The sequence below is a fragment of the Aethalodelphis obliquidens genome, unplaced genomic scaffold (genome assembly GCF_003676395.1).
Source record: "Aethalodelphis obliquidens isolate GAN/ISIS:26980383/991018 unplaced genomic scaffold, ASM367639v1 scaffold62, whole genome shotgun sequence".
Lineage (NCBI taxonomy): Eukaryota > Metazoa > Chordata > Mammalia > Artiodactyla > Delphinidae > Aethalodelphis > Aethalodelphis obliquidens.
Genome location: NW_020838006.1, coordinates 5,960,672 through 5,973,124, shown reverse-complemented (window position 1 = coordinate 5,973,124; position 12,453 = coordinate 5,960,672). Strand labels below are relative to the sequence as shown.

At 37.2% G+C, this 12,453-nt stretch overlaps 1 protein-coding gene across 3 annotated transcripts in view; it reads right to left on the bottom strand.

Annotated features, from left to right (window-relative positions):
- PDCD6IP (programmed cell death 6 interacting protein) overlaps positions 1 to 12,453 on the bottom strand; it is a 61,088-nt gene that overhangs the window by 22,630 nt on the left and 26,005 nt on the right. For 2 of the 3 annotated variants that reach the window (XM_027088233.1, XM_027088235.1), the window contains exons 7-10: positions 11,877 to 12,008; positions 6,757 to 6,979; positions 5,098 to 5,221; positions 2,884 to 3,061 (exon numbers count right to left, since the gene is read on the bottom strand). In XM_027088233.1, the coding sequence (XP_026944034.1) occupies positions 2,884 to 3,061; positions 5,098 to 5,221; positions 6,757 to 6,979; positions 11,877 to 12,008 (657 nt within the window). The remainder of the gene's footprint in view (positions 1 to 2,883; positions 3,062 to 5,097; positions 5,222 to 6,756; positions 6,980 to 11,876; positions 12,009 to 12,453) is intronic. The other variant, XM_027088234.1, reaches the window with a different exon arrangement.

Genomic DNA, 12,453 nt, shown 5'->3' with positions numbered 1-12,453 from the left:
AATGGAGGAAACTCAATAAAACCAGGAAAACTTAAGGGTGAAGAGGGACAAAGAAAGAAGGAAATCAAAAGAGTGAGACAAGTAGAAAATGCAAAATATATAAAAGAACATGATTCCAAATATATGAATAATCACAGCTAATATATACGGATTTAACCCTCTACAAACAGAGATGAAGATTGTCAAACTAAAAGAAAAGGAAAAACCTTACTATGCGCCATTTACAAAAGACACAACCATAAGGACACACAAGTTGAAAGTCAAAGACACAACAAGAAAACTACAGACCAATATCCTTTATGAATATAAATGCAAAATGCTCAACAAAATACTACCAAACCAAATCCAGCAGCACATTAAAAGGATTCTAGGGCTTCCCTGGTGGCGCAGTGGTTGGGAGTCTGCCTGCCAATGTGGGGGACGCAGGTTTGTGCCCTGGTCAGGGAGGATCCCGCGTGCCGCGGAGCAGCTGGGCCTGTGAGCCATGGCCACTGGGCCTGCGTGTCTGGAGCCTGTGCTCCACAGCGGGAGAGGCCACAGCGGTGAGAGGCCCATGTACCGCAAAAAAAAAAAAAAAAGATTCTACACCATGACAAAGTGGGATATACTAGGAATACAAGGGTGGTTCACATCTAAGAATCAATTAATGTAATACTCTGTATTAGTAAAATGAAGGGGAAAAAACCCATATAATCATCGAGATACAGAAAAAATATTTGACAAAATCCAACACGCTTTTATGACAAAAACACTCCAAAGGCATGATTCTGTTTATCTGAAATGTCCAGAATAAATAAATCTATAGAAACCGAAATTAGATTTGTGGTTGCCAAGAGCAAGAGGAAAGGGAGAATGAGGAGTGACTCAACTCCATGAGGAGTTAATGGGTACAGGGTTTCTTTTGGGGGTGATGAAAATGTTCTGAAATCAGATTGTGTTCGTGTTCACACAATACTGTGAATGTACTAAAAGTCTAAAGAGGTTAAAATGGTGAACTTTTATGTTATGTGAATTTTATCTCAAAAAAAAAAGACACATGTAGTTGTGAGATTAATATAGGTGATTTATTAAAAGAACCAATCAGGCATCTTGGAAATGAAAAATATGGGGGAAAAAACAATAAGGCACAGCTAAACAGCCAATTAATAAGCTGGATGGCTAGCCTGAGACAACCTCCCAGAAAGAACAAGAGCACAAAGAGAAAACGTAATAGAAACTTTAAGAGGTGTGGGACTTCCCTGGTGGCCCAGTGGTTAACTCTCCATGCTCCCAATGCAGGGGGCCTGGGTTCGATCCCTGGTCAGGGAACTAGATCCTGCATGCCGCAATGAAGATCTCGCAGGTGGCAACAAAGATCCCAAGTCCGCAGCTAAGACCCAGTGCAGTCAAATTAATTAATTATTTTTTTTAAAAAAGAGAGAGATGTGAAGAACTGACCCAGAAGCACCACAATCAATCTAACAGGAATTCATTAGGAGAATGGAGGAAAAAAGAGTAACTGAAGAAACAGAATCCATGAATCTAAGATGGAAAAGGCCCAACAGCTCCCAAGCAAGATAAATTTTTTTTTTTTTTTTTTGCGGTACGCGGGCCTCTCACTGTTGTGGCCTCTCCCGTTGCGGAGCACAGGCTCCGGACGCGCAGGCTCAGTGGCCATGGCTCACGGGACCAGCCGCTCCGCGGCATGTGGGATCTTCCCAGACCGGGGCACGAACCCGTGTCCCCTGCATCGGCAGGCGGACTCTCAACCACTGCGCCACCAGGGAAACCCAAGCAAGATAAATTTATCATTTAAAAAATAAATTAGTGGACACTTTAAATTTTCTCAAAATCAAGACTAAAATTAAATTTGCAACCACAGAGATAAACACTCAAAAACAGTATCAGATTCACAACTAACAACTTACTTAAAATGAGACTCTCCAAGTACAACTGACAGAATAACAGTGACTCTGACTCATAAGGCTGTTAGGAACATCAAATAAAATAAATAAAAATACCTCATATTAAGATAGGCAGAAAACAGACATATCATATACACTAATAAAGCCAGTTTTTCCTTAATTATAAGATGAGCTTTTTTTCACATTAATATTTGTTTTATTTTAGTTAATCCTTTAAATAACCCTGGAAGGTATATATTCTTATCCCCAAGGTTCACACTGTCATCTCTGCCCCCAAAGTACTTGGATATGATGTAAATACAACATCCTCTGATAGTTAACTGAAAGATCAAAATATGAATTAAAGCATTGAGAACAGAAGTCACCTACACCTAAAAAAGATGTGACTCCTAAACTGACAGAAGCCAAAATAACCAGCCTGAATATATTTATAGCTAAAGAAACAAATGTATCAATTAGGGGAAAGAGGTGAAAGCACAGTAAAAGGAGAATAACATTGGCAAATAGTTGTCTTTAGCCAAAAAACTTGAGTGTTCCATTCTTATTGATAAAATCTCCCTTCTACTAAAAGATAGGTATAGTCGGCTTATAAAACATTTGATAGCCTAACTTCCTTAGTCTGATTCGTTGTTCACCAGAGACCTAATTTTTAATAGGAAAAAAAAAATCATTAATTATGAAAAGCTTGAACAGTTTGTGTGACAGTAATTTCTCACAGTATACTAGTTTTACACAATGGTCGTACGAGCTTCAGTAATGTGCATTTATATACCCTTAAGACACATATGACCTCATTTTCACTCAATCAGAATTCCTCTTGAGGCTGAAGAGCAGACTCTGTCTGGGCCACAGCAAAGTCACCTAAATGATGAGTGCTACCTTGTGAAACCCAATAGGAAGAAGCCTTGAGTCCTAATCCCTGCTGGACACCACAGGGTTGAAAAGTTTTTACTTGAAAAGCAAATCTCTTAAAACATACCTCATCTAGGATTTCTCTATTTCTTTGTAGAAGTTCAGGTAGCTCTTTGATCAACTGATCAACAGTCTGGATGCCTCCCTGTTCAATCACAGATGTGGACTTAGTCAGTATAGACTGAGGTACAGTATCTCCAGATATATCTTCAATTGCTGCTGGAAGATTAAGTGAAGCTAACACCCTGAAAAAAATGAGATAGTATGTCATCTAGAGGTCTAATCCTCCTTTAAAACACTGATGTCCTGTATCCAAATCAATAGCAGCAGAGTTAGCACTCCAAAAAAGTGGGTAAGCCCTGTCAATGGAAACATAAAGCAAAAATAGAGGAAAAACAGAAAATCAGTGATTGAAAAAATTAAAACAAAATCATTAAAGAGTTAAGTTAGGTTCACAGTTCAGAACTGAAAGCTAAAAGGTAAGAAATATACATTAAAATATACTAGATACCTTTGGCTCACAGGTAAATTTAACTTCTTTCAGTCTAAGTAATTAAAAGTCAAAAATTCTATTTTGAAAATGCAATCCTTTATCACAATCCTGATATACTGTCAGTGACAAAACAGAAGTAATACACAAAATGGTTATAATTTCATATCATCTAAGCAAAATTTCAAGAATACATAGTTGGTCTATGTATTAACACAGCATCTTCATCTGTTCTGTTTTGTGGCACAATAACTATTATTCTATTATTTCATTTACATAATGGAGGGGATGTTGGAGTAAACTTATGTTGCTTTCTCACTGGAAAAGGTAAAATGAGGTCAAAACCTATGCATTCATCAAAATTAAAAACATGAAAAAGCAAACAAGACTAGGAAAAAATTCTCAGTAACATTTCTGATAAAGGACTTGCCTCTAAAATATGTAAAGAACTCTTTAAAAATTATTAAGAAGAAAAACTCAGTTTCTAAAAATGAGCAAAAAGATTTCAACAGACACTTCACAAAGATATATGAATGGCTAATAAGCACATGAAGAGTTGCTCAACATCGTCAGTCATCAGAGGAATGAAAATTAAACCACTATGAGATACTGCTACACAAACACTAAAATGGCTAAAATTAAAGAGATTGACAATCCTAAATTCTGATGAGGATGCAGAGCAAGTGCATTTCTCACACAGTGCAGGAACAATGACTTTGGAAAACCATCTGGACATTTCATGTGAAGTTAAACATACACTAACCATACAACTCAGCAATTCTAATCCTAGGTTACTTACCCAAGAGAAATAAAACATGTCCACACAAAGATCTGTACATCAATGTTCATAACAACTGAAACGTCCATTAAAAGGTGAAAGAATTAACAAACTATTTAACCATAAAAAGGAATACTGCTCAGTAATAAAAAGAATCAAACTGATGCATAAAACATAGATTATGCTAAGTGAACGAAGCCCAACACATTTTTAATATATACTGTTACATGCTGTGCATACTGCAAGTATTGCATATTATACATACTGTAGCAATACTATACACTGTATATAATGTACTATCAATATATATCATATATAATGTACTATTTACTGTATATAATATACTATATACTGTCATGTACATATTGCACATGCTATAATGATTACATTTATATTAAATTGTATAAAAGGTAAAACTAACCTATGGTGACAGGGAGCAGATCAGAAGTGGCTAGAGGGTAGAGGAGGAGGAATTGAATGGAAAGGCATGAGGGAATTTTTTAGGGTGATGGATATGTTCTCTATCTTGATCATGATGGTGGTAGTTACATGGGTATACATATTTATCAAAAAGAATTGAACTATACACTTAAAATGGGTGTATTTTATGGTGTGAAAATTATACTTAATATATTTTTTAAAACAACGTATTATTTTCTTAGCTTCAATCCACCAAAAACAAAAACTGTTTCAGAATACTGAACGTACATGTATCTTAACCTTGAAAGTTCAGTTCTACTTCACATTTCCCTCAAATAAATATCCCCTAAAATACAAATTAGTGGTCAAATATTTTCACTTTGTTTCAGTAATTAAATTTCTTCCAACTATAATATATTTGCCAGGGTTCAGTAAATATAGTGTCCCCAAGAAATGTGTGTGTGTCTGTATTTGTTATTTCAAATATCCTTGACATTCAGCTCTGAGCTCAGAAAACTACAACGTTCATAAATAATCAATCAGAAAACATCAGAACTTTAGAGATAAATTTATGAAAGTTAAGCTCTACTCACCCATTTGCCAAAGTGGTGGCTTCTCTCATTTGAGCAACTGATCTGTTAACTAAATCAGCTTTCCTCTGACCACAGGCAGCCAAAGACTGCTGCACTGACACAGGAACCATCTTCTCAAACAGATCTAAAATTAGGAATTAAAATTTCAAGAAAATTTTAAGACAAAAACTCAAACTGTAAAGAGACTACTCATATTTCCTTTCCAATATTCACATTAAAAGTCTACAAATATTTAAAGAACAAAACTAAATCACTATTGAAAATACGATGAAGAGAATTTTTAGATCACCATATTCGTGGACAATGATAACGAAAGCTTCTTCTTTGAACTTAATTTTCTTAGCTTTTAAAGATGTGTTAGTCATTAAGTTTAAAGGATCTTTGGTGAAGATCTACACAGGAGAAAACAATGCTTATTTGTTGATGAAACTGACTGAGTGGGCCACAGTGCTATGGTTTCCAGCTCTACCATTTCCTGGTTCTGTAACCTTGGGTAAATGACTTAACCACTCTGCATCAGTATCCTTATCAGTCAAATGGGGATAATAATAGTACCTGTCTCATGGAGTTGTTCTGAGAAATAAATGAGCTAATATTTGTAAAGTGCTGAAAAGAGTTTCTGGTACATGGTAGACACTTTGTGTTTGTTAAATAAGTACAGTTATCCCTTGGTATCTGGGGGGATTGCTTCCAGGACCCCCAGCAGATACCAAATCCGTGGATGCCCAAGTCCCTTATAAAAAATGGCACAGGGGCTTCCCTGGTGGTACAGTGGTTGAGAGTCCGCCTGCCGATGCAGGGGACACAGGTTCGTGCCCCGGTCCGGGAGGATCCCACATGCCGCAGAGCAGCTGGGCCCGTGAGCCATGGCTGCTGAGCCTGCGCATCCGGAGCCTGTGCTCCGCAACGGGAGAGGCCACAAGAGTGAGAGGCCCATGTAACACACACACACACAAAAAAAGGCACAGTATTTGCATATAACCTACACATATCCTCCCAAATACTTTAAATCATTTCTAGCTTACTTATGATACTTAATACAATGTAAATGCTATGTAAATAGTTGCCAGAGGATGGCAAATTCAAGTTTTGCTTTTTGGAACTTTCTGGAAATGTTGTATGTGAATATTTTTCAATCAGCAGTTGCTTGCATTCATGGCTGTGGAACCATAGATACAGATGGCCAACTGTAAAATAACCACCCAATAACTTAGAATATTATCCTTGGCATCTCAGCTAGAGGCTACCATAATATTGCATATACCTACAATATTCAAGGATATTATAACATTTGATACAACCATGACTCCAGAAGTTTATATGTTTAAAGTCATATTTATGTATGTTTATTTTTATTAACAAAATCTTAAATAACAAATGTTAACATAAAGACAAATGCTCACTGAGGTCGTTATCATTACTCAGACACAGTTTCAAGTTTTCTGACTCTGTTGTATATATACTTCATGCTTTACTACCATTTACTTTCCATCTTAAAATTTCACTGTAATTTTTATTCTCTTATTCACTTTGAACAACATGAAAGCAAATTATATTCAAAGCACACAATCGCCAATTATGTGATTTTAGCTACAAAAAGTAGATTAAATTGCAGAAAAAATAAGTAAGATTAAAGTGCCTCTGAACAGTTTGACATACCAGTGAATTTCTGGCTGATGGGTACACTGACTGGCGTAGATTTCACAAGTGTGGCTTTGCCAATAGGGTCTAGATCTTTAAGGTCTGGAACTCGATCATGATAAATGAAGTCATTATCCTTCTTTGCTGCAGTAAGGGCACGGTTGATTTTGTCAGAAAATTCCTTCACATTGACATATTCATCATAGCGAGATGCCACTGTTTTAATCAATTCTGCCGCATGCTAGTTAAGAAAATGTAAAAAGAAAAAGAGAGAATATTTTCTTTCTTTTTTTCAACCAGGTATCCAAGCACTGTTTTTTTAAAAAAATCTTTGAGGATTGGCATTACTAGAAATGTGGTCAACAGAACAGCCTAGAAATTCTCCCATCACAAAATACCAAAATATCAAAAATGAAGAATAATACAGAGCAGATATCCCTTTAAAGACATGAATGAATTACCAAGAAAATAAAAGAAGTCAAAACTATAAACTGACATTGAGGAAAGCTGGCTCTGGCTGTTGGGTATTTCTGTACCCAAAGGACGAGCTATTAAAATGCATTAAAAGCCCTCAGGGAGACTTAAGACACGGGTCTTGAAACTACATAAGACAGAAAACTAAGAAACATCCCTTTCACGCTCCACATGAAGGCAGTAACCTCAAAGGGCTATACCCGTGATGAAAAGGGTGAGTCAGAAAAAAATTATGCAACATAGGAAATCAACAAGGAAGCATGCTGTGTCAGCACCAATAGGAATTTTTTCTTTAAAGGCTGCCCTTGTGATACATAAGATGAACACATGCCTCACATAAAGTTAGGGTTCAAATTACTCAGGTGGTGTTAGGTATAGTAACACCAGATAAAATAGACAATAAAGTCAAAGCATTATTAGGGATAAATTCAATATAAAACACTTTCCAATTTGCCAGAAAGATATAAAACCTCTTAAATATTGTATTTAAAAGCCTTTATCGGGCTTCCCATAAAAGCCTTTATGGTGCAGTGGTTGAGAGTCCAGATAATTACAGATAATTACAGATAATTACAAGGGCAGGGATGCTGGGGGAAGCAGAACAGAGGACTGAAAGTGGGGAGAAAGAGGAAAGGGGATGAGCACTCAGAAAATGTCAACAAAATACAAACTCTGAAAGTAGGTGCATCACCTGGAAAAGCAAAGGCTGTGAGGAACTCAGGGAAATACAGGCACAGAAGTGGAATCCTTCCTACACCAGGCTTTGAGAAGCAGAGAGGAGGAGGGGAGGAAGGGCCCTATACAAGGAGGCTGGGAAAGATACCCTGCAGGAACCTCTTGCTATTCCCCGACTAAAATCAAGCTCATTCAAACACAAGTGACTGAAAAGGCATCCCATCTGCCTCAACACTAAGAAACCATAAGGAAAAGGATGAAAAAGAGCAGTTTAACTTTCCAACAGATAATGAAAATTCACTGAAGAAACGTTGCCACAGGGAGTTCCCTGGCAGTCCAGTGGTTAGGACTCGCACTTTCACTGCTGTGGCCTCGGGTTCAATCCCTGGTCGGGAAACTAAAATCCCGCAAGCCTCGCAGCACAGCCAAAAAAAAAAAAGAAAGAAAGAAAGAAATATTGCCACAAAGCAAAGAACACAGCATACTAAAAAAACTAAAATAAGCTGAAAACTTAAGGATGCAATCACAGTACCAAAGACACACCAAATACGAACAGAGGACCAGATGGCCCAGATAACAGTGGGTGATAGATAGCAAGAAAATGTGAAATGGGACCTGCAGAACTCAGGAAAGAAAGTGAAGAAAATACGAAAATAGTTTAAGGAAGACTAATATTTATGCAAGGAACATGAAAGAGATAACAGACATCACAGAAATCAGTGTAAGAAACATACAAAACAAGAAAAAGTGAGGACAATTCAACATGGCAGTTGGGGAGCAGAGGCCATTACAAATTAAAAATTTATGAGACATATCAACCAAATGCAACATGAAGACCATGTATGAATCCTCAATTTGAACAAACCAACTGTAAAAACACATTTTACAAAAAATCAGCGAAAGCTAAACTATGTTTGGATACTATGAGATTACTAGAATTAATTATTAATTAGTATTAATTGTGCTAGATCGGATGACATTGTGGTTTTAATTTTTTTAAGACTTACATATACTGAAGTAACTTAAGGATGAAATGATACATAAGACAGCTGAAAATACTCCAAAAAAATAAGAGGGGAAGGGGAAACATGAAACACAAAGCAAAATATTGATAATCACTGAAGCTGGGTAATGGATATTTGATGATTCTTACTTTTATATATATATTTTTGAAATTTTCCATAGTAAATACTTAAATAAAATTCATACAGAAGCATAAACAATCTCCTTAATATCTACAAGCTACTATCATAACAGAGAAAAAAACAATACTTTCACAAAATCAGTTTTATCCTCTCATTAGGTCCCTCATTAATGAATTAAACAAATTCATTTATTGTATGTATGTATGTATTCATTCTATCTGAGTCACTTTTTTTAATCTATATAGAGTCATCCCTCAGTATCTGCGGGGGATTGGTTCCAGGATCTGCCACAGACACCAAAATCCAAATTCTCAAGTCCCACAGTTGGCCCTCCGTACCCACAGACTCTGCATCTGCAGATTAAACATAGCACACGACCAGCATTTGGTTGAATCCATAAATTCAGAACGTGAAGATACGGAGAGCCAAATATTTATTCACTGAAATAAACCTGCATATAAGTGGACTTGGACACTTCAAGCCTATGTTGTTTTTTATGTCTTTTTGAAGATCATACCTTGGCAGCTTTAGAGACTCCACCAGGATGATCAAGTGGACCCACCTTCTGAAGCCAAATGAACTGCACTGTCCAATAAGCGCACTTCATGAGCTGTGTAAGTCCAGGTTCAACTTTTCTTGGCCCCAGAAGTGAATCACAAGCAACAATTTTCCCTTTGTTATTTTACCTACTGTTGTGATATTCCTGACTCTTGTGATTTTGTTTTTATATCTGGTTTGCTCATGACTAATAAGCTTGTCCCCATCATTGTTAACAATGATTGCAAAGCTGATTGAATGGTGCAACCATCAGGTACACGGGGCAGGAGAGACTATGGAGAATATGACTTGCTGGTCAACTTTTTTGTCTGTTTTGTTCTGTTTGCCTATTTCTGAGCTCAAATCAAGTAGAAAAATATCTCATACTTCATGGAAAGAGGAACAGCCCTTGGAGATATGAATCAGTAAGTATTTGTGTTTTATATGTTAACTTCTGACCTATGACTAAAGGTGTAAAACTGAAGTTATAAACTCTTGTGTGTCTATAACTGAAAAAAGTCTTCATCTCTTGTTATGTGAGTTTGAAAGTTTCCTTTTTCCAGAGGGGTTTTAAAAATTAGATTAAAATTTCAAAAGAGGCTCTTATATAACTGGTTTATAGAGAATAAAGGCTTATTTGAATATAATAGTCCCAGAATTCCCCCAAAATAAAAAAGCTAAACTTCTGTAAAACAAACAGCAGTGCTCATCACCCAGTCATTATCCACTGCAGTGGCTGACCAACACTGCTCCCTGAGAGAGGAATTCAGGATGAAAAACAAGATGAGGCACTCTATGCTTTCGAAAAACAGGCCCCTTAGACAGTTAGATGTGTATCTCAGGAAGAATTTTAATGAACCCAGATTCCCACATCTTCCCATACATAGAAAAGCACTAAAATCATTAACTTGAGATATCTGTTCTTTGTGACTAACAGTAATGTTACTGAGGCGTAAGCCTGACCGACTGTACATATTCCTTAGCCAAAATCATATATAAGCTGGTTTCTCCCCTACCTCTTCAGAGTGGTTCCCCAGAGCTACTGAGAGGCTGTCTCCCAGGCCACAGTCCTCAGTAAAGTCCCTGAATAAAACTTAAACTCCAACTCTTATGTTGTGTGTTCTTCTTTCAGTCAAAACTCCTAGTACTCCTAATACTTTAAATATGCTACCCTGAAAAAAATCTCTCCCCCAGAAACCCCTTTCTCAGAAGCATTTTCATATAATGCTTTCATATGATGCTAAGTTATTACAATCAAAGTGAATCCCTGGAAAAATAAAGTATGTTTGATAATCTGAGTGTGCCCGTCTCTGATTTTGTCAGTGTGGAGGTGTGGAGCATAATACAAGCATACATTTTATTTTTTATAAAACTTGGGTTTCTTTTCTCATGAAAAGACTAATTAAACTGAACTTCCTAAATAAGACTTGCATGTATCTTCTAATACCAGTCCATATTTAAATTTCCTTGTCCTCTTCCTACCCTCTGCTTACCAACCCTCAAAATACAAACAACTCACGTAAACAGCCTTACCCCTGCTGCAAAGTTGCCCCAGATGTCACATCAAGTTTCTCACACACCCAGTGCTGATACAACAGCATAGAAGATACTCTGATTACCAAATCTATTTATGTATCTATTACCACTGTCCTTTTCAAGCTGTGGAATTGTAATGACCCAATTTAGACCAAGGCTAGGCCACAAGTTAAGTACTCCACATCCTTTCTGGAGCATATAATTAATTTAGAGTATTTTATATTACAATAAACATGGATAAATAAAAAGAAAACTGAATGCAAATTCTGCATGAAATTTTTAGATAAAATATGAGACTTCAAAAAGCACACAGTAAGTATAGCCTAGAAAATAAAAACAATCACCTGACTCTGTTGACAGGGGAAATGAGTGGGAAAGGTTTTTACGAGCAAACTTGGGAATCTCACTAAAAAAAAAGAGAAATCCGGGCTTCTCTGGTGGCGCAGTGGTTGGGAATCTGCCTGCCAATGCAGGGGACATGGGTTCGAGCCCTGGTCTGGGAAGATCCCACATGCCGTGGAGCAACTAAGCCCGTGAGCCACAACTACTAAGCCTGCGCGTCTGGAGCCTGTGCTCCGCAACTGGAGAGGCTGCAACAGTGAGAGGCCCGCGCACTGCGATGAAGAGTGGCCCCCGCTCGCTGCAACTGGAGAAAGCCCTCGCACAGAAACGAAGACCCAACACGGCCCAAAACAAATAAATAAATTTATTTAAAAAACAAAAAAAAAGAGAAATCCAAGTTACTTAAATATTTATTTCTGAGAAACTCACCTGTAACCTTGCAATCTCTTCTCCAAATTTCTTCTGCTGTTTTGACAGGATAGACTGGTGGTACTCAGCATAGGCCTGCATGATACAGTGCTTTGCAGCCAAGACAGGGAACACCTCCTGGAAATAAAAATACTGACCAGGGGAGAGTCCAACCACACAAACCACCACAGACAACATGGGATGCAGGAAGAAAAAGGAAAAGGAGACAGAAATTAGAATCACCCCATTAATGGTTTAGAGATAGGTTAGTCAGGTGTAAACAGAGAAGACCACATGATTTTGCATGGACTGGATTCAATGAATTCAGTGTTTTTCTTCCAATTAGAATTAAAGTTTGGGTTCTTTTCTTTTTTAACTGTTAAATGAAGCCAATTAAGCTTTTACAATTCACTTTAATTGAGCCATGAAGTCAACATTTTGTTTACAAAGAAGAAAGGAAAGCATGCATTAGAAAGAGAAGTAGAATGGACATTCACAGAGGAATACCAAGCACAGGGCTTTAGAAGCTTTCTTGTGAGCCCTTACCCAGCCCTTAAGAGTTAACTAAACCACCATTACTCACATATACTAATGAAAT